Below are 26,712 nucleotides of genomic sequence, written 5' to 3'. Positions count from 1 at the left end.
CACAACTATACCGGTATAAGTCACCTTTATACCAATATAAATGTGTCTACTCTAGGGCTTTCAGTGATGTATCTACCTTTGTTGTGTTTTTAATAAAGAACACCCAAAAGCATAACCCTAACTGAAAGATAGACCAATAAAAGTTCTAAGTCTAGACCTGACCTTAATAGAAAACCTCCTCTATCTTACAGCTTTAAACCTCAGAGAAACAACCCACTGGAATTCTAAATTCACAGAAACCTGTAATTGTTAATAACCTAAGACTAGTAGTTTAGCAGCTACCTACCCGTCGCTGATTCTGAACTCATCCTCACTCTCTTCCTCATCCAGATTACTATCACTATCAAGATCATTCAGTCGCCGTCGTTTCTTGCGACGTGCTGCAGCAGCTCTTTGTGGGCGCTTATTTTCTTTCCTTTCTTCCTCTAGGATGGTGGAAATGTCTTTTCCACGGTGACCTGTGATATTAGACATGTCTTTGCCTCTGCCACCACCTATATTAATGAAAAAAGGGAAAAATAATCTGCAAGTTAATTATAATATTTTTTATTCATCTTCACATGGATCTTCCTTTCATGCTGCTAATTTCAACTTCCTTTTATGAAAAAGCCCCCACTCCTTTCATCACCGAGACAAAATTTACTGAACCCAGGTTTCTTACATCCATCGCTATATTATAGAAAGTATATTTGGAAAAGGTAGAAATTCTAACACTTTGGGGCACAAACCAACTATTGACTCGTGGGATATCTGAAAGAAGATTCCTTTCAGGCAGGTTATTGGATAAAAGGCAATTACAGGAATGCTGGCATCTTCCTCTGAAGTATCTGATATTGATTATTGTCTGGGACAGCATATGGGCTAGATGGATTGCTGATCTGCTAAGAACATATTAAAATGCTATCCCATAAGACAAACTTGGGGGGACGCACACGCAAAATAAGATTATGAATGGTCTTCAAGGAAAAGACAAGAAGTCTGAATATAATGTGAGACTGAAAGAAAGCTAGACAGTGGATTCAAGGATATGACATGTGCTTGGAATAATTGTAAAGAAAAGGAATAACAGCATTAATCTAGACAGAACAGAAGGTTGTGGTGGGGGGAAGAGGGGAAACAGAATAATTAGAGATACAATTCTCATAATCAAGGTGAGAAAACACCCAAATCATGGATAAGTGTTTTAGTGCAGGAAGAGAAATATGAAAGTACATGCTGATTTTTAAACAAGAAAAAGTAATGAGACTTAATGAAGGAACTGAGTGCAGATGAAGGAGAGTTGGGAAGTCTGAGATGGCATTAGCAACTTGGGAGACAAGGGCCAGTAGCAAAATTTTTTTTGATGCCAGAGGGAGAAGTGGCGACGGATTAAGACAAAAGATGAGCAATCTGGTTTTGGAGACACTAGATTTGAATCGGTAACAAGACATCTATAAAGATGTTGTTATCAGACGTGAGAGTAAAATCAATCAATGGCACATTACTCTTCACAAAGCATGGTGCATTCCCCAATGATTTATCTGAGAGCTGTAAAGGAGTATATTTGGCAATTATCTATAAAGAACTGCTACAGGATTTGGTAGTCACCAGGCAGCTGCATCCAAAGGCCTTCTACCAGTGTATTTTACACCAGCTACATATGCACCAGTAATTAGCATGTGCTAAAAGAGTAAGTTACCTTTTCCCTAACTGGTGTTCTTCAAAATGTATTGCTCATGTTCATCCCACAGTAAGGCTGCATGCTCAGCACACAGACCCATGCTGCAAGTTTTCCCCTCAGCAGTATCTGTAGGAGATGGGCTATGGTGCCTTCTGGAGTGGAGAGCACATGCCACAGTATAAGCTAGAAACTCCAACAGTGGGGAAGGAAAGCGAGTCATGGAATGGATATGAGCAACACAACTCGAAGAACACCAGCTATGGAAAAGGTAACTTGACTTTTCTTCCTCAAGTGCTTGCTCATGTTCATTTCATATTAGGTTACTTCCACACAGTAAGTTGGGTAGCAACACAGCTCTGCCAAACCCGGTGTCATCTCTGGCCTGCAAGTGATGGTGTAATATGCCATGTATGTGTGGACTCTGTGAGGACACTGGAAGACCCTTCATCTTGTCCACTGTCACGATGAAGAGCAGGGTAGACCTGAAGAAAGGCTTGGAATGCTTCAAATAAAACACCAGAGAGCATCCGACCTTTCCACACTAGTGGTGTGTGGCTTGGGATACAACGCTGGGAGGAAGATGTCCTGGTTTACATGGAAGGAAGACACCACTTTAAGCAAGAAAGCTGGATGGGGTCACACTTGAACTTTGTCCTTGCAGAATACCTTATACGGCGATTCTGAAGTCAAAGCTTTAAGCTCCACCCTCATCTCATTGATGTATTGCCACAAGGAAAATGACCTTCCATGACAGGCGAGAAAGGGAGCAGGAACCCATGAGGGCAAAGGGTAGGCCCGTGAGCCTGTTAAGAACCAAGTTAAGGTCCCACTGTGGGACAGGAGTCCGGGCCAGCAGGAAGTGTCTCTCAAGGCCCCTAAGGAAGCAAATTGACATATTGCGCGAGAACACCATCTGACTTTGGATTGGTGGGTGGAAAGTGGAGATGGCCACAAGGTGCACCCTGATGGGGAAGCGCACCAGCCTTTGGTTTTTAAGATAGAACAAGTAATAGATTGCAAGGAAGAGTACAAGGGAGAGATGCTACTGTTTCCCAGTAAGAGAACCTCGCCCACTTTGACTGGTAGGTTGCTCTAGTGGAAGGCTTCCTATATTTCAGGAGGATTTGCTGAAGCTCATTAGAGAGGACTCCAAATTCAACCACGCAACATCCATCGTGTGAGGAAGAGGGGGGCAAGGCTGATATGCAGGAAGCGTTCATAGACTCATAGACTTTAAGGTCAGAAGGGACCATTATGATAATCTAGTCTGACCCCCTGCACAGTGCAGGCCACAGAATCTCACCCACCCCCTCCTAGAATAATCCTCTCACCTATATCTCAGATACTGAAGCCTTCAAATACTTTGAAGACCCCAAGATGCAGAGAATCCTCCAGCTGTGATCTGTACCCCATGCTACAGAGAAGGCAAAAAACCTCCAGGGCCTCTGCCAATCTACCCTGGAGGAAAATTCCTTCCCAACCCCAAATATGGCGATCAGCTGAACCCTGATCCTGTGAGAGCAGGTCCCACTGGTCAGGAAGGGGCCAGGGAGTAGACAATGCCAGGTTCATCAGCATGCCAAACCAGTGTTAGCATGGCAATGCTGGGGCAATCATAACGATGAGACAAGGCTACGAGACGTGCCTTCTCTCTTGATCTTTGCCAGGACTCTGCCAATGAGCAGAATTCGTGGGAATGTGTACATCAGGCTCCCCAACCATGACAGAAGGAAGGTATCGGAGAGGGAGTCCTTGCCTAGATTCTGTAGGGAACAGAAGCAATGACATTTTCTATTCAGGCTGGTGGTGAAGAGGTCCATTTGGAGAGCTCCCCACCTCTGTAAGAGCATCCAGGCTACCTCCAAGTGGAGCAGTTACTTGTGGTGAGAGAAAAGAGATCTGCTGAGGTGATCTGCCAGTGTGTTCTTGATGCTGGAAGGTGATAGGCCTCCAGATGGATCATGTGCTTTGATGCAGAAATCCCACAAGTGGAGTGACTATTTACATGCTGGACCAGGGATGTACAGCCCTAGGACTACAGGGTAGCGTGGGAATCGTTTAACCCATGCAGCTTACCCTCTGTCTGCTCCACAAATATGGCCTGGCCAGCAAAGGGGAAGTCCTGCATTGACTGTTGAACCTCAGTTGACAGACCAGAGCAGAGCAGCCAGGACACCTGCTACATGGAGATGGCTAAGGCCATGGTGCAAGCCTTGTAGTCTGCCACGTCTGAAGCTGTCTGGAAGGCCATTCTGGCTACAGCCATGCCCTCCTCAACGATCACTCATAATTCCTTTCTGGACCCTTCGGAAAACAAAACCTCAGACTCAGCCATGGCCTATCACATATTATAATCATAGCAGCCACAGAAGGCTTGGTGGCTTGCCACTATTAGTTAAAGGTTGAAAGAGGAGTATGTTTTTTTGCCCAAGTAAATCCAGTGTCTTTGAGTCTTTGCATAAGCCGGGGTTGCCCCTGATTAACAGCTCAACTACTAGGGAGGTTGGGGCCAGCGAGTGTAAAGGAAGTCGTGGCTTCTAGCTGCAATGACGTATTTTTGTTCAGCCCTTTTTGAAATGGGGAGCCAGAAAGAGGGGGTTTTCCATGGGACCCTAATAATCTGAGACCTCTTCGTATCTGGATAATGCCATCTTAGCAGGTGCTGGGGCACAGAGGACGTCAAACGGAGTCCGGTGACTCCTCTAGCTCCTCTGCCTGGAGCCCCAGGTTGGAAGCAACCCTCTTCAACAGGTCCTGATGAGCCCGGCATGAGCTTGGAACTGAATGAATGTGAGCCGTGATGGCTTTGTTCAACAACAAAGAGGACATATGAACATAAGAACGGCCATAATGGGTTGGAGCAAAGGTCCATCTAGCCCAATATCCAGTCTTCCAACAGTGGCCAATGCCAGGTGCCCCAAAGGGAATGAACAGAACAGGTAATCATCAACTGATCCATCCCCTGTCACTCACTTCCAGCCTCTGACAAACAGAGGCTAGGGACACCATTCTTACCCATCCTGGCTAATAAGTACTGATGGATCTATGAATTTATCCATTAATTTAACCTCCATGAATTTATCTAGATTTTTTTGTTTTTATTTTTTAACCCTGTTAAGGTCCTGGTCTTCACAACATCCTCTGGCAAGGAATTCCACAGGTTGACTGCGCTCCTCTAGAGGGTGCCAGGGCCAGTCCAGCACTGGTGCATGTGGTGAGCACACACACACAATATGGAATGAACATGAGCAAGCACTCGAAGAAGAACAAACTATTACCATAACTGAACTTAAGAAGGGGGCTGTGGTGGCCCTCCTCATCATGTACAGCCTGATTGGGGAACTGGTTTTGAAGACTGGCCAATTAGTTGGTGACACAAACCTATCACAAGGAAATAAGTAGTGAGAACATTAGCTTAGCACAATGTTTAATAGCCAGTATTTAGATAAGGGGTGGGGAATTTTTTTTGGATTGAGACCACTAGCCCACAGAAAATCAGCTGGGGGGCTGCACAAAAGTGAGAAGTTTCAAAACCAAAAAAACCCAACACCTTCCCCCCCCCCCCCAAAAACAACAAAAAACAAAAAACCCAAACCATCACTGATGTGGCCCCGACTGAGATGGAGAAAGACCCTCTCTACATTCCTCTCAACACACCAGAGCCTAGGGGGGTCAGCCTACTACATTTTGTGTGCTCCAGCATCATGTGGGTGTAGTGGTGGGTTGATGCACCAGCACGAGCTCCCCAATGCTGGGGGGCAGACGGCGGACTGAACCTCGGGGGCTGGATCCAGGCAAGCCGGGGGCTGCATCTGGCCCCTGGGCCTTAGGTTTCCCACCCCTGTTTTAGATAGATAGGCTGAGAAGCAGTCAGAGTATACTGACATTTACTGATGCAATTATAAAACAAAAAATAAATGCAAAGAGTGCATGTGCACATCTACATCCCCAAACCTGAAAGAGCTGTGTGTGACTCAAAAATGCATGTCTCACCAACAGAAGTTGGTCCACTAAAAGATGTTATCTCCCCCAGATTGTCTCCCCCTCCACCATACATTTTTCTTATTTTCTACGTCTATAAGGCCTTCAGAACAGGGATTATGTTTATATATGTTTTTATGGCCCTTAGCACAGAGGGATCCCCATCCCAATTACCAAAGGGTTTCTTCAAGTGATGTGACAGAGTACATGGGTCTGTAAGTAGGGCACAACATGAGGCCCTATACTGGGGTGGGTAAGACAGCCTCCATGGGCTGGATCATGCCCACCAATCTGGCTGATCCAGCCTGCAGCCACCCTGCTACTCCCGTGCCCCAAGACCAATTGAGACCTGGGGACGGGGGAGCACACAAAGTCATCTCCTACAGCCAGGGAGGGAACCATTAGCTGTTCAAAATAGTTGGTGGTTCTCTCTAGGTGCTGGGGGCAGGGGGCAAAGACTGGACATGCTCCCTCACCCCTAGGCCAATCAGGGTCTGTGGGTGGGGAAGCACAGAAAGCCTCCTGGTCCCACCTCTTCCACCAGAGGATCCACCCCTTCCAGGGTGGCCAAGGACCACTTCAGAAATTTGTGAAGTGGCCCCCTCGCTTCAAAAATTGTTGTCTACCCCTTCCCCAGAATCACAGAATCATAGAGCTGGAAGAGACCTCAGCAGTCATCAAATCCAGCCCCTTGCCCAAGGCAGGACCAATCCCAACACCATGGGAGAATGATGGAGCATGGTCACTCCTTAACCACTTCTGGTCCTGCAGGCTCAGCATGTCCCAGTGATTAGTAACACCATTCCTGAATGGAACGAAGTGCGCCAGAAAGTACATACCACTTTTACTATAAACATTATTTTATATTTTGTTGTTTATATCATGGTGGGACTGAGCCCTTCAGAAGTGATACTCAAGCCAAAAGCGCTGAATGGAGGTTGCAGCCTTGGGTCCTCGTTATAATGAGAATGACGCAATGATTTTCTTCTCTTTTTTTCCATGTATGGCCTGTTGAAGGAATAAGTGATGGCAGGCTCTTTCCTGAGTAGCCATCTCCTGCTGCACATATGGCAGGGGCCTATATCTGCTGTTGGTGTAATGGAAAGAGACAAGTCGCCCCCAGAGTGCCATGGCAGGATAAAATGGGAATGTATTTTGTTTACTTGGTAAGGTGAGTTTGAGGGATAATCTCTGTAATGTGCACACAGCCAAAACTCTGCATGTCTGTTCCTTGGATGTGCTCTATTCACCTATTGGGCTGTACTGATATAGCTGTAGCCTGCTTGAGCTAGGCATGTAAGTGACTAGCCAACTAGTGACTCAACTAGTCACTTCCCCCCTTGCTGCCTCTATCAGAGGGTATGTCTAGACTATAGGGTTTTGTCGACAGAAGTTTTGTTGACAGATACTGTTGACAAAGCTTCTGTCGACAAAGAGCGTCTAGACTACAGCCAGTTCTGTTGACAAAGCAAGCCGCTTTGTCGACATAACAGTGTGGACGCAAAGGACAGTGTAGATGCAATAATGCCTTCTATTGACAGAACTCTGTCGACAAAAGGCATTATTCCTCGTAGAATGAGGTTTACATACGTCGACATAACTCAAAGACAGTGTGGACGCAGATATAGTTTTGTTGACAAAAGTTCACTTTTGTCGACAAAACCCTGTAATCTAGACACACCGGCTACGTCTACACTGGCCCCTTTTCCGGAAGGGGCATGTTAATTTCAGAAGCCGTAATAGGGAAATCCGCGGGGGATTTAAATATCCCCCGCGGCATTTAAATAAAAATGTCCGCCGCTTTTTTCCGGCTTTTAAAAAAGCCGGAAAAGAGCGTCTACACTGGCCCCGATCCTCCGGAAAAAGCGCCCTTTTCCGGAGAATCTTATTCCTACTTTGAAGTGGCGGACATTTTTATTTAAATGCCGCGGGGGATATTTAAATCCCCCGCGGATTTCCCTATTACGGCTTCTGAAATTAACATGCCCCTTCTGGAAAAGGGGCCAGTGTAGACGTAGCCACCCAGAGAGAGTGGACTTTTGTTGACAAAACTATACCTTCGTCTACATTGCCGCTGAGTTCTGTTGACATAACGTTGACAGAACTCAGCAGTTTTTCTGACGGCTGTAAACCTCATTCAACGAGGAACAACGCCTTTTGTCGAAAGAATTCTGTTGACAGAAGGCATTATTTCATCTACACTGTCCTTTGTGTCTACACTGTCATGTCGACAAAGCGGCTTGCTTTTTGTCGACAGAACTGGATGTAGTCTAGATGCTCTTTGTTGACAGAAGCTTTGTCAATAGTATCTGTCGACAAAAGCCTGTAGTGTAGACGTACCCTTAGACTCTGGAAATGACTCCCTCACTGAGTCTGTAATACCTCAAATTTGGTTACTTTCTAAGCACACTGCAAATGACACCTGTTTGATAGGGTCTTTAGAGAAAACCAGTGGCATACCTCCTAGTGGAAAAGGGTAGATGGCTGGCTGGCATCCTATGGAATTCATTTTAATGCTTTTGAGACTTTTAGGGTCCCTAGAACTAAGGATGTAAAGAGGCGGGTAACAGACTAATCGTGTAGTTGATACAGTTTGCATAGACTACATGATTAGTCACATAGATCCAACAGCTACCTCCGCTGCAGCTCTGCAGACTAGATGTAATAGGAGCTGGGTGGCTCTTACTACGTTTAAAACGCAGAGTAGCAGTACTCCGAACCACTGGGATGCCCTATGGACAGGGGCTGCTGCTCAGCCTCCCCTACCCGCAATTCCTCCCACCGCTGCCTCGGAGGAGGGGTGGGGGGAAGGATGAGACAGGCAGCACTGTGGAGACGATGCTGGGGGAACCAGCTTTTAAGCTGGCTTGCCCAGCACTGGCTCCTCTTCCCCACTTTTTCTGCCTCTGCTGCAGAGGCAGCAGGTCATTTACATCCCTACCTAGAGCCTTGCATAAGTGTATTTATTACTTTGAATCTAAATAAATAATCAAGCCTGATTTTCAGATTGCTTGGATTTTTTTTTTCAAAAGCCCTATGGATGTGCACAGGCAAACAGGCATCATTCTGTGGATTTTAAAGGAACAGAAGCAAGAGGATTTTCTGAATACTTTAAATGCACAAGAGATGTTGAAGGCACAAATCCCACTGACAGGCAATAAAAGCCTGTGCTCCTAAATCCCTTGGGTATGTTTAGTTTAAAAATCTCTCCTTCGACTCTTTAACATGTCAACAAAAACAAGCCAGAACAGAATAGTATGATTGAGTTATACTTTTCTAACTTCATTCTAATATATTTTTCTATTAGCTTCTTCCATCTGAGGATCTCAAAGAAATTTACAAATGTTAAGGAATAAAGTTTCACAACACATCTGTGCAGTAGGGAAGTACTAAGGCTAGGAACAACATTTTGAACATGTTCACTAGCATTGAGTAATTCAATGTGAAAATGCATATGATCCCAATTTCCAGAGATACTGAACACCTGCAGTACCCCATGGCTTTTTCATCTGGCCATCCAAACTGAGTGAGCAATTATACAATGTTTGACTCTTGATGCAAGTTTTATGTTTAGATATTGAAAAAAGTAAAAACTAACTTAACTATCATTAACGAAAGCTAAATGACTTTTCCCTATTTGGACTCTCCAACTCGCAATGCCCACTGCTCCATGACTAGGGAAATGACTACAGGGGGTCCTTGCTATAAGTCCAAGATACGTTCCAAAAAACTTGGACTTATAGTGAAACAACTTAAAGGGGGAAATTTTTTTCCCGCGGCTGAATTCCATTTAAGCAAACTGGAAGGGAGGGAGGGGTGTTTCACATGACTTATAGCAGGGAATGGGAGGACTTATAACGCATCAGTTACTACAAAGGTCAACAACTTTAGTGTCAAACAGATGTATACCGGGGCGACTTATAGCAGGGACCCCCCGTACTGTATTTGTATTTGAAAGTGCAGTGCTAAGAATATCAAGCTATGCAGAGAATCTCAGAATCATATGATTGACAGAGACCTCAGGAGGTCATCAAGTCCAACCCCCTGCTAACAGCAGGACCAATTCCAAGTAAATCATCCCAGCCAGGACTTTCTCAAGTCAGGACTTAAAAACCTTTAGGGATGGACATTCTACCACCTCCATAGGTAACCCATTCCAGTGCTTCACCACCCTCCTAGTGAAATAGTTTCTCCTAATATCTAACTTAGACCTCCCCCCACTGAAACTTGAAACCATTGCTCCTCTTTGTCATCTATCATCACAGAGAAAAGCTTCTCTCCATCCTCTTTGGACCCCCCCTTCAGGTAGTTGAAGGCTGCTATCAAATCCCTTCCCCCTCCCTCTTTTCTTCTATAGACTAAATAAGCCCAAATCCTTCAGCCTCTCCTTTAAGTCATATGCTCCAGCCCCCTAATCATTTTTGTTGCCCTGCACTGGACTCTCGCCAATGCATCCACATTCTTTCTATAATGGGGGGCCTAGAATTGGATGCGATAATCCAGATATGTCCTCACCAGTGCTGAATAGATGGTCAATAATCACATCCCTAAATCTGCTCGCAATGCTCCTACTAATGCATCCTACGATTGCCTCAGGCTTAGTAACAACGTGTGTCATATCAGCCGAGCATGTCAACATTTTAACAGTACCAATAATATGCAATAAAAACATACCTCCTCCATCAGCCTCTTTGATATCATCTTCTATTGCTTCATCAATTGCCTCATCAAATTCATCAAATCTAAAAATAATATATCTTATTTACTACTTTGAAACAGAGCACAATTCAGATATATTCTGAAGTCATGTCTCAAAATCAAAAATAGCTGTAAGAATTCAGAGTGGGTCAGGCTTTACAAAATTGAGACAAACTGGTAAAATAATCAGAAAAAAACCCCATATATATTCATAGCTTAGTAGACAGAAGCTCAATGGGATTTTAAAAACACGTAGAATATTTCCAGCTTCTACCAGGGTAGATATATATATTACTAACTGGGCTGACTTAATAAAAATTTAGATAAATACATTCTCAAAAAAGGAGGTTACTCACCTTCCTGTGATCTGAGGAAGTGGGTCTGGCCCACGAAAGCTTATCGCCTAATAAACCATCTTGTTAGTCTTTAAAGTGCTACATAGTCCTATTTTTTGTTTCTTCCTGTAACTGACATTCTTCGAGATGAGCGTCCCTGAGGGTGCTCCACATCAAGTGTTGAGTGCCCCAGCGCTTCTTGACGGATTTTTCTCAGCAGTGTATCAGGGGCCGCGCATGCGCAGCGCGTAGGAGCCTCCCTCAGTACTATAGCTCATGCACAGCCCCCCTCCCTGCAGTTCCTTCTCTATCCGGAACCCGGAAAATAATGTATTATAGATGTTATCATAAGGGCATTCCGAAGGAGAAGGGAGGAAGGGAAGGTAGTGGAGCACCCCCAGGGACGCTCATCTCGAAGAACATCAGTTACAGGAAGGTGAGTAACCTCCTTTTCTTTGTCAAGAGGCGTCCCTGGGAGTGCTCCACATCAGGTGACTTTAAGCAATATTTTCTTATGGAGGCAGGGAGTTCGGATCAGGTAAGTATGCCATTTGTAGTACAGCTTTTGCTAGTTTGGTATTCTGGAGGGGTCCTGAGGTGAGTGCATAATGTTTTGCAAAGGTGTTTTCTGACAACCACTTGGCGGCTACACATATATCATGCAGTGGGATTTTCCTCGGGTAAGCAATGGACGTGGCGACTGCCCTTGTGGAATGTGCCCGAATTGGAATTGGCGAAGGTAGGTCATTTAGCGAATAACAAGTAGCAATGCATTCTGCGATCCAAAGTGACAATCTCAGTGATTAAATTTGTTTTCCTTTACTATGATCTGCGATGGAGACGAAAAGTTGAGAAGAGGATCTGAAAAGTTTTGTTCTGTCGATGTAGAAGGAGAGAGCCCTTCTGACATCTAGGGTGTGCATCTGAGCTTCAAATGCATTAGCGTGGGGTTTTGTAAAAAAAATACTAGTAAGTATATTGTCTGATTCAAATGAAAAGGGGAGCACACCTTGGGGAGGAATTTTGGGTGCGGTCGCATCGTGACCTAGTCCTTGAAAAAGATTGTGAAAGGTGATTCTGCCATCAGGGCAGCCATCTTGCTCACTCTGTGGGCTGATATTATTGCTACCAAGAATACCATCTTTAAGGATAGATGGCATAGGGAACATGTCGCCATGGGTTCAAATGGCGGTTTTGTGAGAGTTGTTAGTACTAAGCATAAGTCTCAAGGCTCTTGACGGGGTGCCACTTCTGAGTATAGAGCCTGCAGACTTTTCAAAAATCGCTTAGTTACTGGGTGTGCGAAGACTGTGGTGACTTCCACTGTTGTGTGGAAGGTTGCAATGGCTGCTAGGTGGACCCTCATTGAGCTGAGGGAGAGATGTGATTGTTTGAGTTGTAACAGGTATTCCAATACAGCAGGAAGTGAAGCATCTTGCGGTTGTATGATACAAGATGTTGCCCAGTGAACAAGTCAAGTCCATTTGCTCACGTATGTTTTTCTTGTTGCAGGTGCTCTGCTTTGTAAGAGGACATGACGGACTTGTTGAGAGCACCACAGTTCTATGCCCGTGACCATCTAGGTACCACACCTTGAGATGGAAAGTGTGAAACTGTGAGTGAGGATGCATGATCCCTGGTTGACAGAGAATGTTGGGATTGTTCACAAGCATGATTGGTTGATGTACTGCTAGCCTGTGTAGGAGGGGAAACCACGGCTGTTGGGGCCAGCAGGGCGCAATGAGGATAACTTTTGCCTTGTCATTCAGAATCTTTACGAGGACTCTGTTGAGGAGAGGAAATGGGGAAAAAGTGTAATGTAGGAGTGCATTCCAGGTTATAACAAGAGCATCCCCGGAGGACCCTTTGCCCATGACCTCCCTGGCAATAACTTGGGCATTTTTTGTTGATTGAGGTGGCAATTAAATAGATATCTGGGAGACCCTATCAATTGAATATGTCGCTGAGGAGAGCATAGTCAAGTTCCCATTCGTTCTCTGGTGGCAGGGCTCTTCTGAGGGCATCTGCCATTGAATTGAGGACCCCAAGAAGGTGGCAAGCGGATATATGAAGGTCTCAGGCTAGACATCAATTCCAAAGTGCTATAGCTTCCAGGCATAGAGTGCATGATCGGGCATCGTCTTGCCTGTTTATATAGAACATGCATGCAGTGTTGTCTGTATATATTTTTACGTGGATTCCCATGACATTGGGCAAAAGTTCTTGGCATGCCAGGCGAACTGCCCTGAGTTTGAGGGCACTGATGTAGAGCATGCGGTCTGCCAGAGACCACAGGCCATGTGCTGTGCGGCCTTCTGTATGGGCACCCCAACCCGTAAGGGATGCGTCTGCAGTGACAACTACAGAGGGGTCCAGGGTTCAAAAGGGAATGTCTATGCACAGGTTAGATGATTTTGTCCACCAGTGTAGGAATGCTTTCACTGGTTGTGGTAGTGTGAGCATTTTGTTAATATGATGGATGTGTGGCTTGTACTTGCTTTGAAGCTAACCTTGGAGGCATCGCATAAAGAGACGTGCACTTGGGACCACAGGATTGCATGATGCCATGTGACCTAATAGTTGAAGGCAGTACTACTGGCATCTCTTGAAGCGATTTTGCAAGGTGACTGATACAAGTGAATCTGTCTGTCAGTAAAGAGGCTCTGGCTGTGATCGAGTTGAGCTGAGCTCCAATGAACTGGATTGTTTGGGTTGGTGTGAGTGTTGATTTGCCGTAATTTACTAGGAAGCCTAATGAGTGAAGGCAGGTTATCACAGTAATGGTATCTTGTTAACAGTCTTGACTGGTCCTCGCTTTGATAAGGCAGTCGTCTAAGTATGGGTAAATTGTGATTCCTTGTTTTCTGTATATGGTGTTTTCATATGGTGTAGTTTTACATCTCTCGACTGTTATTTCAAATTTTGTTTGCTGGGTTGGGATGAGCGGTTGGGGTTATTAGTCTGAGGGCGATGTCTGTGCTGCCTGTTGCGCCCCCTCTGGTGATATGGGGCATGATCTTGTCTCTGGTACTGGTAAGTGAGTTGTGGGTAACTAGGTCTCTGATATGGTTGGTACCTGTACTGTCTCTGTCTTGTCATAGGTGTTTGGATACAGAGTGACTGCAATATGGCTCTGGAATCTTTCATCGATTGGAGCAGCTCATTGCTGTTTGCAGAAAACAGCTTTTCTCCATCTAATGGAAGGTCTTCTACCAACGGTTGCAATTGGCGGGGAAAGGCAGAGGAGTTGAACCATGAGGCTCGTCTTATAGTGACTGCTGTTGCTGTAGTCCTTGTAGCTGTGTCCACTGCGTCAAGTTCGGCTTGCAGGGCTATTTGTGATATTATCTGACCTTCTGAGACGAGAGCCTGAAACCGTGCCTTTTTGCTGCCGGGGATATCTTCAATAAAAGTATTGAATGTTGTATAATTATTGAAGTTGTATTTACTTAATAAAGCAGCATAGTTTGCCCCTCTCATCTGAAGAGTGGCCGAGGCATAAACCTTTTTTCCCGAACATGTCTAGACGTTTATTGTCCTTTTCGGATGGTATGGAACGATTTTGTTGTTTGTTCCTCTGCTGTGTAGCATCTACTATGAGGGAGTTGGATCAGGGGTGTGAAAAGAGAAATTGAGAACCCTTGGGGGGAACATAGTATTTTCGATCGGCTTTCCTGCATGTTGGTGGGATGGATGCAGGTGTTTGCCATAGAGTTTTAGCAGGCTCCAAGATGGCTGGAGTAATAGGAAGTGCCATTTTTATTGCTGTACTGGGCTGGAGGATATTAGTGAGTTCATGTTGAGAAATCTGAACTTCTTCCCTAGATATATTCAAATCAATAGCAATTCTTTAAAATAAATCTTGGAAAGAGGAGAGATCATCGGTGGTATGAGTAGTAGGTGGTAACATTGCCTGCTCTATGGCTGAGGCTGTGTTTGAATGTAGTAGAGATGTAGAAGCCGACACTGGAGAACAATGGCTTTCACTGTCAGTCCCCCTCATAGAGATGTGGGGTGACAGTTTAAAGGAGATCAGGGTTTCGCCATATGCTTGGTCTTATATGGCCTCTTTTTACATTGTTGAGGTGGTTGATTGAACATTTGCTACTGTGGGGGGCAAAGCATAGGCTGTGGCATCCAAAAATAAGGAGCCCAGGGAGCCATTTGTGCTCCAAGAAAATCTGGTTGTTGCTGATAAGCAGACCACATAGAGCCCTCCATATATGGCTGAAGTGAAAAAACAGGTAAACACTCTACCTCGGCCTCAGAGAGAGGCGAGGGGAAGTCAGAGTAATCAGAGAATGGAGATTGAGGATGTATGTTATCAGTCAAGTTAGGCCAATGTAAAGTGGGAGAAATTGCCAGGTCTTTGTGGTCCTTGTGGCTAATGAGGGGAGTATGCAGCATTGTTAGCTCTGCTGACTGTAAACAAATTGCTGGCAGACAGCTGTTGGTCTGTGAGGTGAGATGTGTCAGGCAGCATGGAATGTGAGGCAGGCAAGGGAAAACCTGTTGCCACAGTAAGGGCAGATTTTTTAACATTTTTTTGCCCTTTTTGTACTCTCCTGAAGTCCCTGGGTGGCCAAATGTGCTCAAGCAGTTATTGCCTAAGCAGTGTGACTTTCTCCCTTCAGCGTGCTGCTTTCTGGGCTGCTGATTAACAGAGCTCACCCCTAGATTGCCAAGTGTCCGGTATTCTACTGGGCAGTACGGTATTTGCACTCTTTGTCCAGTAAAATTCCTAGCCACTCCTTCCGCCCCCGCCAGGCTTCTGCACAATCACAGGCTCCTAGCACCGATGGTGGCCCCGCCTACCAGCCTGGGAGTCCCAGCTAGGAGGAGGGGCCGCGATCGCCACTCTGGGTGCTTCAGAAGCCTAGCCGGGGCGGAGGGAGTGGCTGCAAGTCCCAGCCACTCCCCCCACCCCGGCAAGGCTTCTGCGCAATCACAGACTCCCAGTGCCAATCATGGCCCTGCCTTTTTTTTTTTTTTTGGGTCAACCAAAAAAATACCACGTGTCCAGTATTTTTTGGGAGACCATCTGGCAACCCTACTCACCTCTGCCTTTAATGGATTAGGGGACATTTGCCTCTTCCATGTGTTGCTCAGACCTGAGCCCAGGTGAGAGGTATGGTGTTTGTCCTTATCAGTGAAGGACATTTCCAATCACAGCCCTCTGCTTTTGAGTGTTTTCAGGTTAGCGCAGTGGGAGACAGGCATTAAGTTCTTGTAGAGCCTGCAGCTTTAAAGCTGGGTGGCTGGAGACTGCAGTTCAAGACTGCAGGAGGTTTTTTTTTTTTTTTTAAACTATCTCTAAACAAGTGAAATAACTAACTAGTAACAAGAACTGTGGAGAAAAGGTAATTCTAAACAACTATTTGAAGAAAGTAATGTATGAGGAGAAGTCTTTGCGAGAGGAGGAGAGTTCCGTCTGAAGCCGGGGGCAGTAGAAAGGAACTGAAGGGAGGGGGGCCGTGCATGCGCAATAGTACTGAGGGAGGCTCTCGCGCACCGTGCATATCCGGCCCCCGATACACTGCTGAGAAAAATCTGTCGAGAAGTGCTGCAGCGCTCAACACCTGAAGTGAAGCACCCCCAGGGATGCCTCTCGACGAAGAACACTTCCTTCTACAGCATATGCTACTGCATTCAAGAAACACAGTGTGAATATTTTGTTTTTTAAAAGGATTTCAGCAACATTTTTCACAAGAAATAATTGCTTATTGATTATGCCAAACTTTTAAAAAATTTAGATGACATATGCATCTTTGTTTTTCAGGATAGCCTTCCCAGATGTGCGGTACACACATCTGAAGAAGTCAAGTTGTCTGAATTTTGATCGCTCTTTATTTTATATTGTGCTCTTTCAGCTCTCTAAACTTCTAAATTGTGTTCATTACCTACAATTTAGAGTAAACAGGTAATACATGCTACACAAAGTTCTTCATCTGACAGAACATAAGAATGGGTATAAGTGTCAGACCAATGGTCCATCTAGCCCAGCATCTTGTGTTCCATCAGTGATCAATGCCAGATGCTTCAGAGAGAATGATCAGAATAGGGCAACAACTGAGTAATCCATCCGCCGTTGTCCACTCCCAGATTCTGGCAGTGAGAGCTGAGGGAAACTTGGAACATGGCCTTGCATCCCTGTGTTGGCTAATAGTCATTGATGTATCTATCCTTAATGAGCTCATATAGTTTGGCCTTCACAACATCCTCTAGCAACTAGAATCACAAGTGGAATGCATGTTAAGGGAAGTACTTCTTTTTTGTGGTTTAAATTAGGGATGTTAAATATCGATTAACTGAATAGTTGATTAACCTTATAAATTCTTATCGGCTACTTGACTATTTTATAGTCCCAGAGGGGGGGCCGGCACCCAATGATCTCCAGCCCCACTCCACGCTGCTGCCTCTTTATCAGAGAAATCAGCACGGGGTACCAGGCATGAGCTTGTATGCAACGGGAGCCAGATTAAAAACCAGCTCCCCTCATGGACCCAGCACAAGCCAGAATGGAATTGGGCTGCCTGCCCACCCAGGTCCTAATACACTTTAAATGCAGCAGGGGTAGGACCTGGACCAAGTGCAAGCTGGGACTGAGCTGGGCTGCTGGCCAGCTTGCTAAAAAATGTTCTGGCATGGGGGTGGGAGAGGGGAAAATACATGTAGTCCATAGCATTAACTGATAAGCTTTTGCTTATCAGTTATTTGGTTACACTATTACATCCCTAGTTTAAACCTGCTACCTATTAATTTCAGAAAAAGTTGATCCCTTCTTCTTGTATGAAGTAGTAGTTAACACTTCCTCAATTCTCTACACCAGGGCTATGTCTACACTCGCGGCTTCTTGCGTGAGTAATATGCAAATGAGGCTAAGCGTGGACTATCACCGAGCCTCATTTGCATACCTAATGAGCCACCATTTTTTTCAGAAGACGCTCTTGCACAAGAAGGAGCATCTACACTGCTCCTTCTTGCGCAAGAAAAACCCTCTTGCGCAATGCCATTACACCTACTTTTCAGGAAGAATGGCATTGCACAAGAGGGTTTTTCTTGCGCAAGAAGGGGCAGTGTAGACGCTCCTTCTTGCGCAAGAGCCTCTTCTGAAAAAAATGGTGGCTCATTAGGTATGCAAATGATAGTCCATGCTTAGCCTCATTTGCATATTACTCGCGCAAGAAGCCACGAGTGTAGACATAGCCCAGGGGTTCTCAAACTTTGTGATACCACGACCCCCCTCTAAGTTGTTCGCGACCCTCTTGGGGGGTCAGGACCCACAGTTTGAGAAACGTGGCTTTATAGCATTCATGATTTTATAAACCTCTATCATACCCACCCACCAGTGTTCCCTCTAATCTGCAGGGCAGCACAGCTTCACAACAATCAGCTCTGCCCAGTCAGTCAGTCCTGAGCCTGGAAGAATTATCCACAGTGATTCCAAGATCTCCTTCTGTAGCACTAACAGCTAATTTAAATCCCATCATTTTGTATGTATATTTGGAATTATATTTTCCAATGTGCTTTACTTTGGATTGAATTTCATCTGTCATTTTGTTGCCCAATCACCCAGTTTTGTAAAATCTCTTTGTAACTCTTCGCAGTCTGCTTCAGATTTAACTATCTTGAGTAGTTTTGTATTATCTGCAAATTTTTCCATCTCACTGTTCATTATAGGCCATTTTATCAATATATTCAATCGGACTGGCCCCAGTACAAATCCCTGGGGAACACCACTGTTCACTTCTCTCCATTCTGAAAAGATGACCATTTATTCCTACCCTTTCTTTCCTATCTTAACTGTTACTGATCCATGACAGGACTTCCTCTCTCATCCTATAAAAGCTTACTTTGCTTAAGAGCCTCTGGACAGGAACCTTGTCAAAGGCTTTCTGAAAATCCAAGTATACTATATCAACTGGATCACCCTAGTCCACGTTTGTGGATCTCTCAAAGAATTTTAACAGACTGGTAAGGTATGATTTCCCTTTACAAAAAAAGATATGGACTCTACAACAAATTGTGTCCATCTATGTGTCTGATAATTTGGCTGAAGCTATAGTTCAAATGTTCCTGGTATTGAAGTTAGGTTTACCTATAATTGGCCTATAATTGCCAAGGTTGCCTTTGCAACCTTTTTTAAAAAAATTGGTATCATATTAGCTATCGTCTAGTCATTTGATACAAAAGATGAGCAAGTGATAGGTTGTAAAACTCTCTTAGGGTACATCTAAACTGCAACACAATTTCGAAATAACTAGCGCTATTCCGAAATAATATAGTCTGCATCTACACAGCAGGCAGTTATTTCAAAATAGTGTCAAACTACTGTCAAGCTGGAGGACTTCTTGCTCTGATTCCTGTAACCCTCATTGTATGAGGAATAAGAGAAGTTGGAGGAAGAGTGCTCTATTTCGAAAAAAGTGCTGTGTAGATGCTCCCTATTTTGAAATAAGCTACGCAATTGACAGCTCAATTTGCACAGCTTATTTCGAGTTAAATCCTGCAGTGTAGATGCACCCTTAGTGGTTCCATAATTTCATGTATGAGTTCCTTCAAAACTCTTGGGTGAATGCCATCTGGTCCTGGTGACTTATTTGCTATTTAATTTATCAATTTGCTTCACAACCTCCTCTATTGATACCTAAATCACGGACAGTTACTCAGATCTATCACAAAAAGAATGGCTCAGGTTTGGGTCTCTCTCTCAATTATGAAGACTGATACAAAGAATTTACTTAGTTTCTCTTCAATGGCCTCATCTATTGAGTGCTCTTTTAGCACCTCAATCGTCCAATGGCATCACCAATTGTTTGGCAGGATTCCTGATTCTGATATATTGAAAAATGTTGCTGTTATTCTGAGTCTTTGGCTAGCTGCTCTTCAAATTCTTTTTTGGCTTGCCTTATTATATTTTCACACTTCACTTTGCAGTGTTTACGCTCCTTTATTTTTCTTATCTTTTGTTGTTTAACCATGGTGGCACTATTTTGGTTCACTTATTATATCTTTAATTTGGGAAACACTTTTAATTTGAGCCTCTATGATGTTGTCAAGTTTCCATGCAGCTTGCAGGCTTTTGTTGTGACTGTACTTTTTAATTTCCATATACCTACCTTTTTCATTTTTGTGTAACTCCTCTTTCTGAAGTTAAATGCAACTGTGATGGACTTCTTTGGTATTCTCCAACCCCAACAAGGATGCTACATTTAATTTTATTATGGTAGCTATTATTTACAGATTTAAATAGGATGTAAACGAAGGAGAAAATCAAAGTAGTCAACATATTTTTGCTATAGCAGTCTTTACAATTTTGAATGTTACTTTATACATAAAGAAAGCAATTTAAAAGCAACCTGCAAATAGGGGAAAACAGAATCTGTTCCTTCTTTGATGTGATGTACAGAAGAAGACAGGTGGGTTTTTGTTTAAAAAGAGTTTGTTTTGTTTCTTCATCTGAAAATTTAAGCCTTGTCTACCTTGGTTTCGCTGGAGGACATTATGGATGAAAAAAAAAGCTAGTAGGCCTCTAACATCAGATATAAATAAATTAAACTGGATTATTGTCCAAGGAAATAAATTTTATTCAGACAGAGAAAACTCTACCTTTTTATTTTTCCACATATCTTTTTAATTTAAATGCCTAATAGCTAAAGGAAACCTCTTTTGATAAGGGCTCGGCCCTTAACTGAATGAGCAAGAGAGATCCTTGTTCTGTACTTTACATGCAAAACATAAAAAACTAATCCTAATTTTTCTGATATTTCTGTGTGTGAAAACAAGCAGATTTTCTTCATAATAAAAAATGTCTGGCCTTGTTTGTATATTATAAAGAAGCAAATTTGCATGTCACCTTTAAAGTGCATTTATGGTAAAATAAGCAATCTGAAATACCTTGGTGAGGTACTTCCAAACAAGATTTTTTTCTCCTAACAAAAATCTCTGAACTTCACTTTGTGTTTGGAACTATTCTGTATAACAGTATTAATAAATATTTTGGAATTAAGCATTAGCTGACAATTGTCTTTCCGTATATGAGGCAGAACAGATGTCAGCTTGCTCTTCTGCAGGTTTATAGTTCACTAGATTTTTTCAGAAGAGGCTTTTCTGCCATTTGGCCTTATCTAGATGGGGCAGCCTCCTCTTTCAGTGGAGCCCGTATGCCTCGTGAAATGAGGTATACGGGGCTCCTGAAAGAGTGCGTTTGCTCTTTTGTGAAAAAAATCAGAAGAGCAAACGTGTTCCTTGGACACAGTGGGGTTTTTGCATGTTAATTCTGGTATCCCACAAAAACTGCTTAGTCTAGATGTAGCCAAAGAATCTGAACAGAACTAATATATTTTTATAGATTAATTTATGAGCAAAACAAGACCTTAGTGTTTATTTCCCCTCATTGAAAGAGGGCCTATGCAGTTCTCATTAACATACTCTAGATTTCCACTGTATATCTATGAATCTGAAGTTGTGTACAGACAATACACACTCACACAAATACATACACATATTCTAAGACATCAGTGATTTACTATGCAAGATATACCTATCTATCATTTTATATAGCAAGACTGAGTTTCAAATATAATACTGTATGAAACAAATTATTTCAATTTAAAAATCACTAACCCTATAGGATTTTATAAACCCCTGCAATTCTGTCAAAATTCCCTACAGGCCAAAATGTTCTCTACTGGGTTAGTGGTGCCTCAATTGTCAGGAACATGATAGCAAATCTATAAAAACCTGCCCTTAGGATCAAGCCTCTTACAAGTGATATTGAATTTTGTATACTAGCAGCGACACTTTCCTCAGTATGGCATCTGCTGTTATCTAAGGAATGTACAGAAAAGTATCCACAGTTAACAAAGAGAAAGTTCCTGAGTGCTCAGTGAACAACAATGACGGCAAATTCACCATTTTATATTAATGCCCTATTCCTCACTGAAAGTAGAGCCATGCCATACTACAGACTGCTTCAATAAGTAATCTATAGCACAGTTTTAGAACCTACTATGGGGGGAGGGGAAGAAATCTTATGACCCTGTTAGCAATAACTATTTGGAAGCAATGGTGACTTGACTATTCTGTTTCCAACTCTTGTGCAAAGGTAAAGTTCATTTTTCTCACTTTGATAAGGTTTTCGTTTGTATATTCCTTCAGATGCGTACAGAGAAAAAGGAATAGGAACCCAAAGTTTTCAGATATTTGTATTAGTTCATCTTCCATTATAGGGGAGAAAAGATTAGTATTTTACATGCACTGCAATAAGAATAAAATAATTTCTAAAGATGGCTCTAAATCTTATACCACTTGGCTAAATATCGTATATCCTCTCTTACACAGTCATAAAAAGTGGCTTTGCTTTATACAGTAAAGCTCTATTGGTCTGGCATTCAATGCTCCGGCACTCCTGATGGTCTGGCACCGCCGAGGGGCGGCGCTACCGGACCAACCCGGCAGCACCCCAGCTGCTCTGCTGCAGGTGTCCCAGATTCAGCCACTGCTGAAACTGACCAGCAGCGGCTGAATCGGGGACACTTGAGGCAGAGCCGGACTATCAGAAGGGGGGGCTATGAGGGGTCTGGGGTGGCATCCCCCCCACCCTACCCCAGACCTCTCATAGCCCCCCCTTCCGATAGTCCGGCATATCTGATAATCTGGCACCCCCTGGGTCCTAAAGGTGCCGGATTATCGGAAGTTTACTGTGCTTGGCAATCTTGTGCAGTATTCAAAAGTAAGACTGAAGACACTATATCAGTTGGCTAACCAAAAACAATACCTCTAAGAAGCAAGTGACTGGATGGACAGAGGAAATGGCAATATATTAAAAATGTTCTCCAATTGGAGAACAAGCTGCCTACCTATAACTTATGCATTTCCGTGTTCTAGTAGACCGCCTTTCGAGCAGTTTTGATTTTGACTTTTTGGAATCTTTCTTCTTTTCTTCCAGACCTTCTGGTATTTCTGGCTCCTGTTGAAGTTGGATAACAAGAGTCAGACACATTAGGGCAGATGTCCCAGGGCTTTGTCTCCTCTCTCAAGTTTTAGGAGGTCTGAGCTAGAATTGTCTATTGTCATGTCAAACAGAGAAGTGGCGAATGCAAAACATTTCAAGTTTCCAAGTGGCTGCCTTGTATACAGGTACCTAGGTCACAGGTAGCCTGTTCTCCTTGTGGTTCTATACATAATAAGGGCAACACAAACTTTTAAGTTCCTGAACTGAGGATGCAGATTACAGTAACAAAACTGACAAAATGCTTCTAGTTGAGGTGACACTTTCAGGTTTTCTCCATGCTACAGTTGAACAAGACAATTGCTGATACATGTTTGCAGCCATTGTAAACTGGGATTTTTGTGTGCGCGCACTATTGATCACATCCTCTAGACAGCTGACAGCTCTTGCGAAAAAGATCCATATCACGCTCCCCTCCACCTCATTGCATACCTTTTTGTGGTACATTTTTAGTCCCCCTCTGGAAAGAGCTTTAATTCTATGCCATGATTGCCAGAATCTTAGTTTTCAACAAAAATGACCTCTGGGTTGAATTTTTTGCTCTTATCAAAAGGTGTGAGCTCACTTACTGGGCATGGATTAACTCATCTGTTAGAAAAATCACTTTAAGATGAGTTTGAGGGAAAAACACAAGTTCTGGAGGAGCAAAATATTTTTTCCCCAATCTGATTTTAAAAAACAAAAAAAGGAAGGTACACTTTCATTAAGACAAACAGTGAATACAATATCTAGTAACATAAGATTCTACTGATAGCAGGAGACAAGTTATCGATGTTATGGGCACTATAGCTTTAAATTTTCTGACTTTTGTGAATATAAAAACCAAAATCATAACACTGTTATTGTAGGCTTTTTGCAGAGTTAAGAGAATGCCAGACAGCAACTGGTTTTTTTAGAAAGTCCCAAATTATATTGGCACCAAAAACAAAGAGCTCGTCCTTTATTTAACAGTGTAGTTTAAAAAATACAAGAAAATATCTTTGAGGATGCATAACTGACTTCCCTATTATCAGGAAAGTGATCATCAGAATTTTAAAAGGTAAATAATGTCTTAATTGCTAGTGGAGTATTTTACTTAGCACTATTCATAAAGTTTTAAGCTTTTAAAATTTGAACAAGTTTTCTCCACCCCAAAAGAAACCAACAACAATTAATATCTAAAAGGTGAGCCAATGAATTAATTCTCATCTACCTGTTAATTAATTCATTTGCCTTGAAAAAGCATTTGCCACTCCTAACATTTGAGTGTCTCCTCCCTGTGATCATACAGGGACTGTTGGGTGATAATGCAAAGCAGTCAATATCACTGTGACGTCACTTTTTGGAGAAGTCCAGATATTTTTTCATCAAGTTCGATATACTAAAAGGACTCAAATTATTTTCATTATCAATACATAAAACAGCAAATTGCAACACAGAGCAGTAAACTGTATTTAGTCTCTGATCCAGCAAAGAACTTAAACATGTGTTTAAGCACAACACTAGTTCTGTGTGGTAAAATTTTGAATGTAAATAATGTTGACAGTTTTCTTTTAAGAATGACAAAAATCTTAGGAAGTAAATCCCTTATTGCAGACAATGAAATAAAGAACAGAACACTTACTTGTGGTGGGATGATGTTCTCGATGCTGATGCCCACATACACCAATCGCTCTTTCCTTGGGAGAGAAAATTTTTTTAAAAATTGTTCACAAAAACTAAGATTAAAAAAACCACTCTAATCAATAACATTCACAGCTGTTCATGCAGTCAGGAAGAAAGAGCCCTATGAGTTGTCTCACTGCAAACTACAAAGTTTCCAGACCTTGATTAACATTAGTAGTTAGTAGTAGCTAGGTCTTGAAGGTTCACAGTTTCCTTTATATGTTAAACTGGTTACTTTACAGACAGTTCAGACAACCGCAAGTGTCTAAGAGGAACAGACACCAAGAAAAGAGAGTATTGTGTTAAATGTACATTACTTAAAGGGAAAGTTTAAAAAATATTTGACAAGGTAAGGAAACTGTTTCTGAGCTTGTTTCATTTAAATTAAGATAGTTCACAGCAGCATTTTTCTTCTGTATACTAAAGTTGCAAAGCTGTATTAAGTCAATGTTCAGCTGTATATTTCTGAAAGAACAATAACACTTTACTCAAAGTTATAAACATTTCAGTTAACTTCCATTCCTGAGGTGTCCTTAAACTTTGAGAATCCTACTGTACTATTAAAACAGAAAGCAAGAATTAAGGCCATAGTGCTATGCGTATGTGTTTTTCTCAGCTGAAACAGATCCTGAATGGATATATTGTCAATCAAAATCAGATCTTTAAAGTTGGCAATAAGCAGCTGCATGTGAACACACACAATTGCATGTCCAAATCACATTTGCATGCACTGTGTATGCATTTAATTATTCACACACAAGCAAATACCCGATATGCATAGTAACTTTAAATTTGTATGTGTTAGTTACAAGCAGACAGATAATAGTACACAGTTGCAAACATCTATGCAAGAAACTATATTTCCCAATGTTTACATTTATCTGATAGCAGATCAAGATTTTGAAATATACTTATGACTGCACATTTGAACAAGACTTCCTTTTGCCAATACTCTTCTAACCAACTAATTGCAGAGAGTATGTCCAATTTTATTTTTAGAAAAAACCTGTAAATATTGTTTCCAAAATAAAGTTGACATAACAGTAAACTAGATTCTGAATAGTTTTCCTAAAGCTGTGTAATGAAGCCACATGCTGTCATAATTTTATATTACTGCAGAGTAACACTTGTACTGATATTTTTGGCTTTATTTGAAAATACCTACTTTGCTATCTTAGTGCCAGTTCCCTAACCTTATAAATAAAAAAGAAACTTTCTCTCTCCAAGTGCTATGAGATCTGAGTGGGTGAAGAGAAAATTACTTCATTTGTTTAGCAGATTTGAATTAAGGGCAATGCATGAAAAATAATCTCTTAATGTAAAAGAAGAAGCTACGAAAGGGGAGAACACAAATGTAAAAGTTTTAATAATCAAAATTCCTTCTGTACTGGGATTCATTGCTTCTTCCACTTATTTCCCATGAAGCAATCAATCAATAAGGGTGCATTTAGACTACATTCCTCTTTTGAAAGAGGAACATGAATGAAGGAAATAAAAAATGCAAATGAAGCACAGATTTACAAATCTCGTGCTTCATTTGCATAATCACGTCTGATTGCTTTTTCGAAAAAGGTTTTTTTGAAAAAAAAAAAGCAGTCTAGACATGGTTTGTTCAAAAAAAAACACCCTTTTCCAAAACAACCCTTTAAACCTTATTTTTTCAGGAATAAGGGTTCTTTCGAAAAAGGGTTGTTTTTTCCCCCCTAAAGAACCATGTCTAAACTGCTTTTTTTTCCAAAAAAATCTTTTTCAACAAAGCGATTGGACATGATTATACAAATGAAGCATGAGATTTCAATTTCCTTCATTTACATTCCTCTTTTGAAAGAGGAATGTAGTCTAGACGCACCCTAAAAATAAAAAAATAAGTACAGTACAAGGGAATGAAGAGTAAAATTCTACCAGTATTGCTCCTAATTCGGATAGTCAGCAACCCTAACAGATTATTTAGGAAATTAGGGAATTTTTTAAAAAAGCATTAAAAACAGAGCCTGGAATGTTATAGCGAAGGGCTTAGGCAAATGAAACATGAACCTTCCTTACCAACAACAAACAAATGAAGGTTCAACATTTAAACCAGCAATTTTCAGATTGCCTATCATGGAGATGCATTGGCTTTCTTTATCTCTAATTTGCTCAACTGCACTGACTAAAAGAACCCAGATACACATTATCTCACACTATTATTGTTCTGCACAACTAACTGCACCAGTTGCCACGGGGACATGATATGACATTATGAATGAGAGGAGGCAATCCATGATACTGGGAATGGATGAAGAGGCGACCCTGAACAGGTAAGTAGTCCCAGAAGACAACAAATATTTTGTACACCCGCTGAAAAGATCTGAGAACCCCTGATTTAAATAGAAAACAGTATC

At 42.4% G+C, this 26,712-nt stretch overlaps 1 protein-coding gene across 3 annotated transcripts in view; it reads right to left on the bottom strand.

Annotated features, from left to right (window-relative positions):
• The window catches only part of RSF1 (remodeling and spacing factor 1), a 112,239-nt gene that overhangs the window by 17,451 nt on the left and 68,076 nt on the right, over nucleotides 1-26,712 (bottom strand). For all 3 annotated transcript variants that reach the window (XR_012900792.1, XM_075919499.1, XM_075919498.1), the window contains exons 10-13: nucleotides 24,291-24,345; nucleotides 22,536-22,645; nucleotides 10,316-10,383; nucleotides 287-494 (exon numbers count right to left, since the gene is read on the bottom strand). Coding sequence is in view for 2 of the 3 variants with exons in the window: in XM_075919499.1 (XP_075775614.1) it covers nucleotides 287-494; nucleotides 10,316-10,383; nucleotides 22,536-22,645; nucleotides 24,291-24,345 (441 nt within the window). In the remaining variant the exon portion in view is untranslated. The remainder of the gene's footprint in view (nucleotides 1-286; nucleotides 495-10,315; nucleotides 10,384-22,535; nucleotides 22,646-24,290; nucleotides 24,346-26,712) is intronic.

The sequence above is a fragment of the Pelodiscus sinensis genome, chromosome 1 (genome assembly GCF_049634645.1).
Source record: "Pelodiscus sinensis isolate JC-2024 chromosome 1, ASM4963464v1, whole genome shotgun sequence".
Lineage (NCBI taxonomy): Eukaryota > Metazoa > Chordata > Testudines > Trionychidae > Pelodiscus > Pelodiscus sinensis.
Note: the sequence above shows the minus strand (reverse complement) of the source record. Positions and strands in the feature narration are given on the sequence as shown.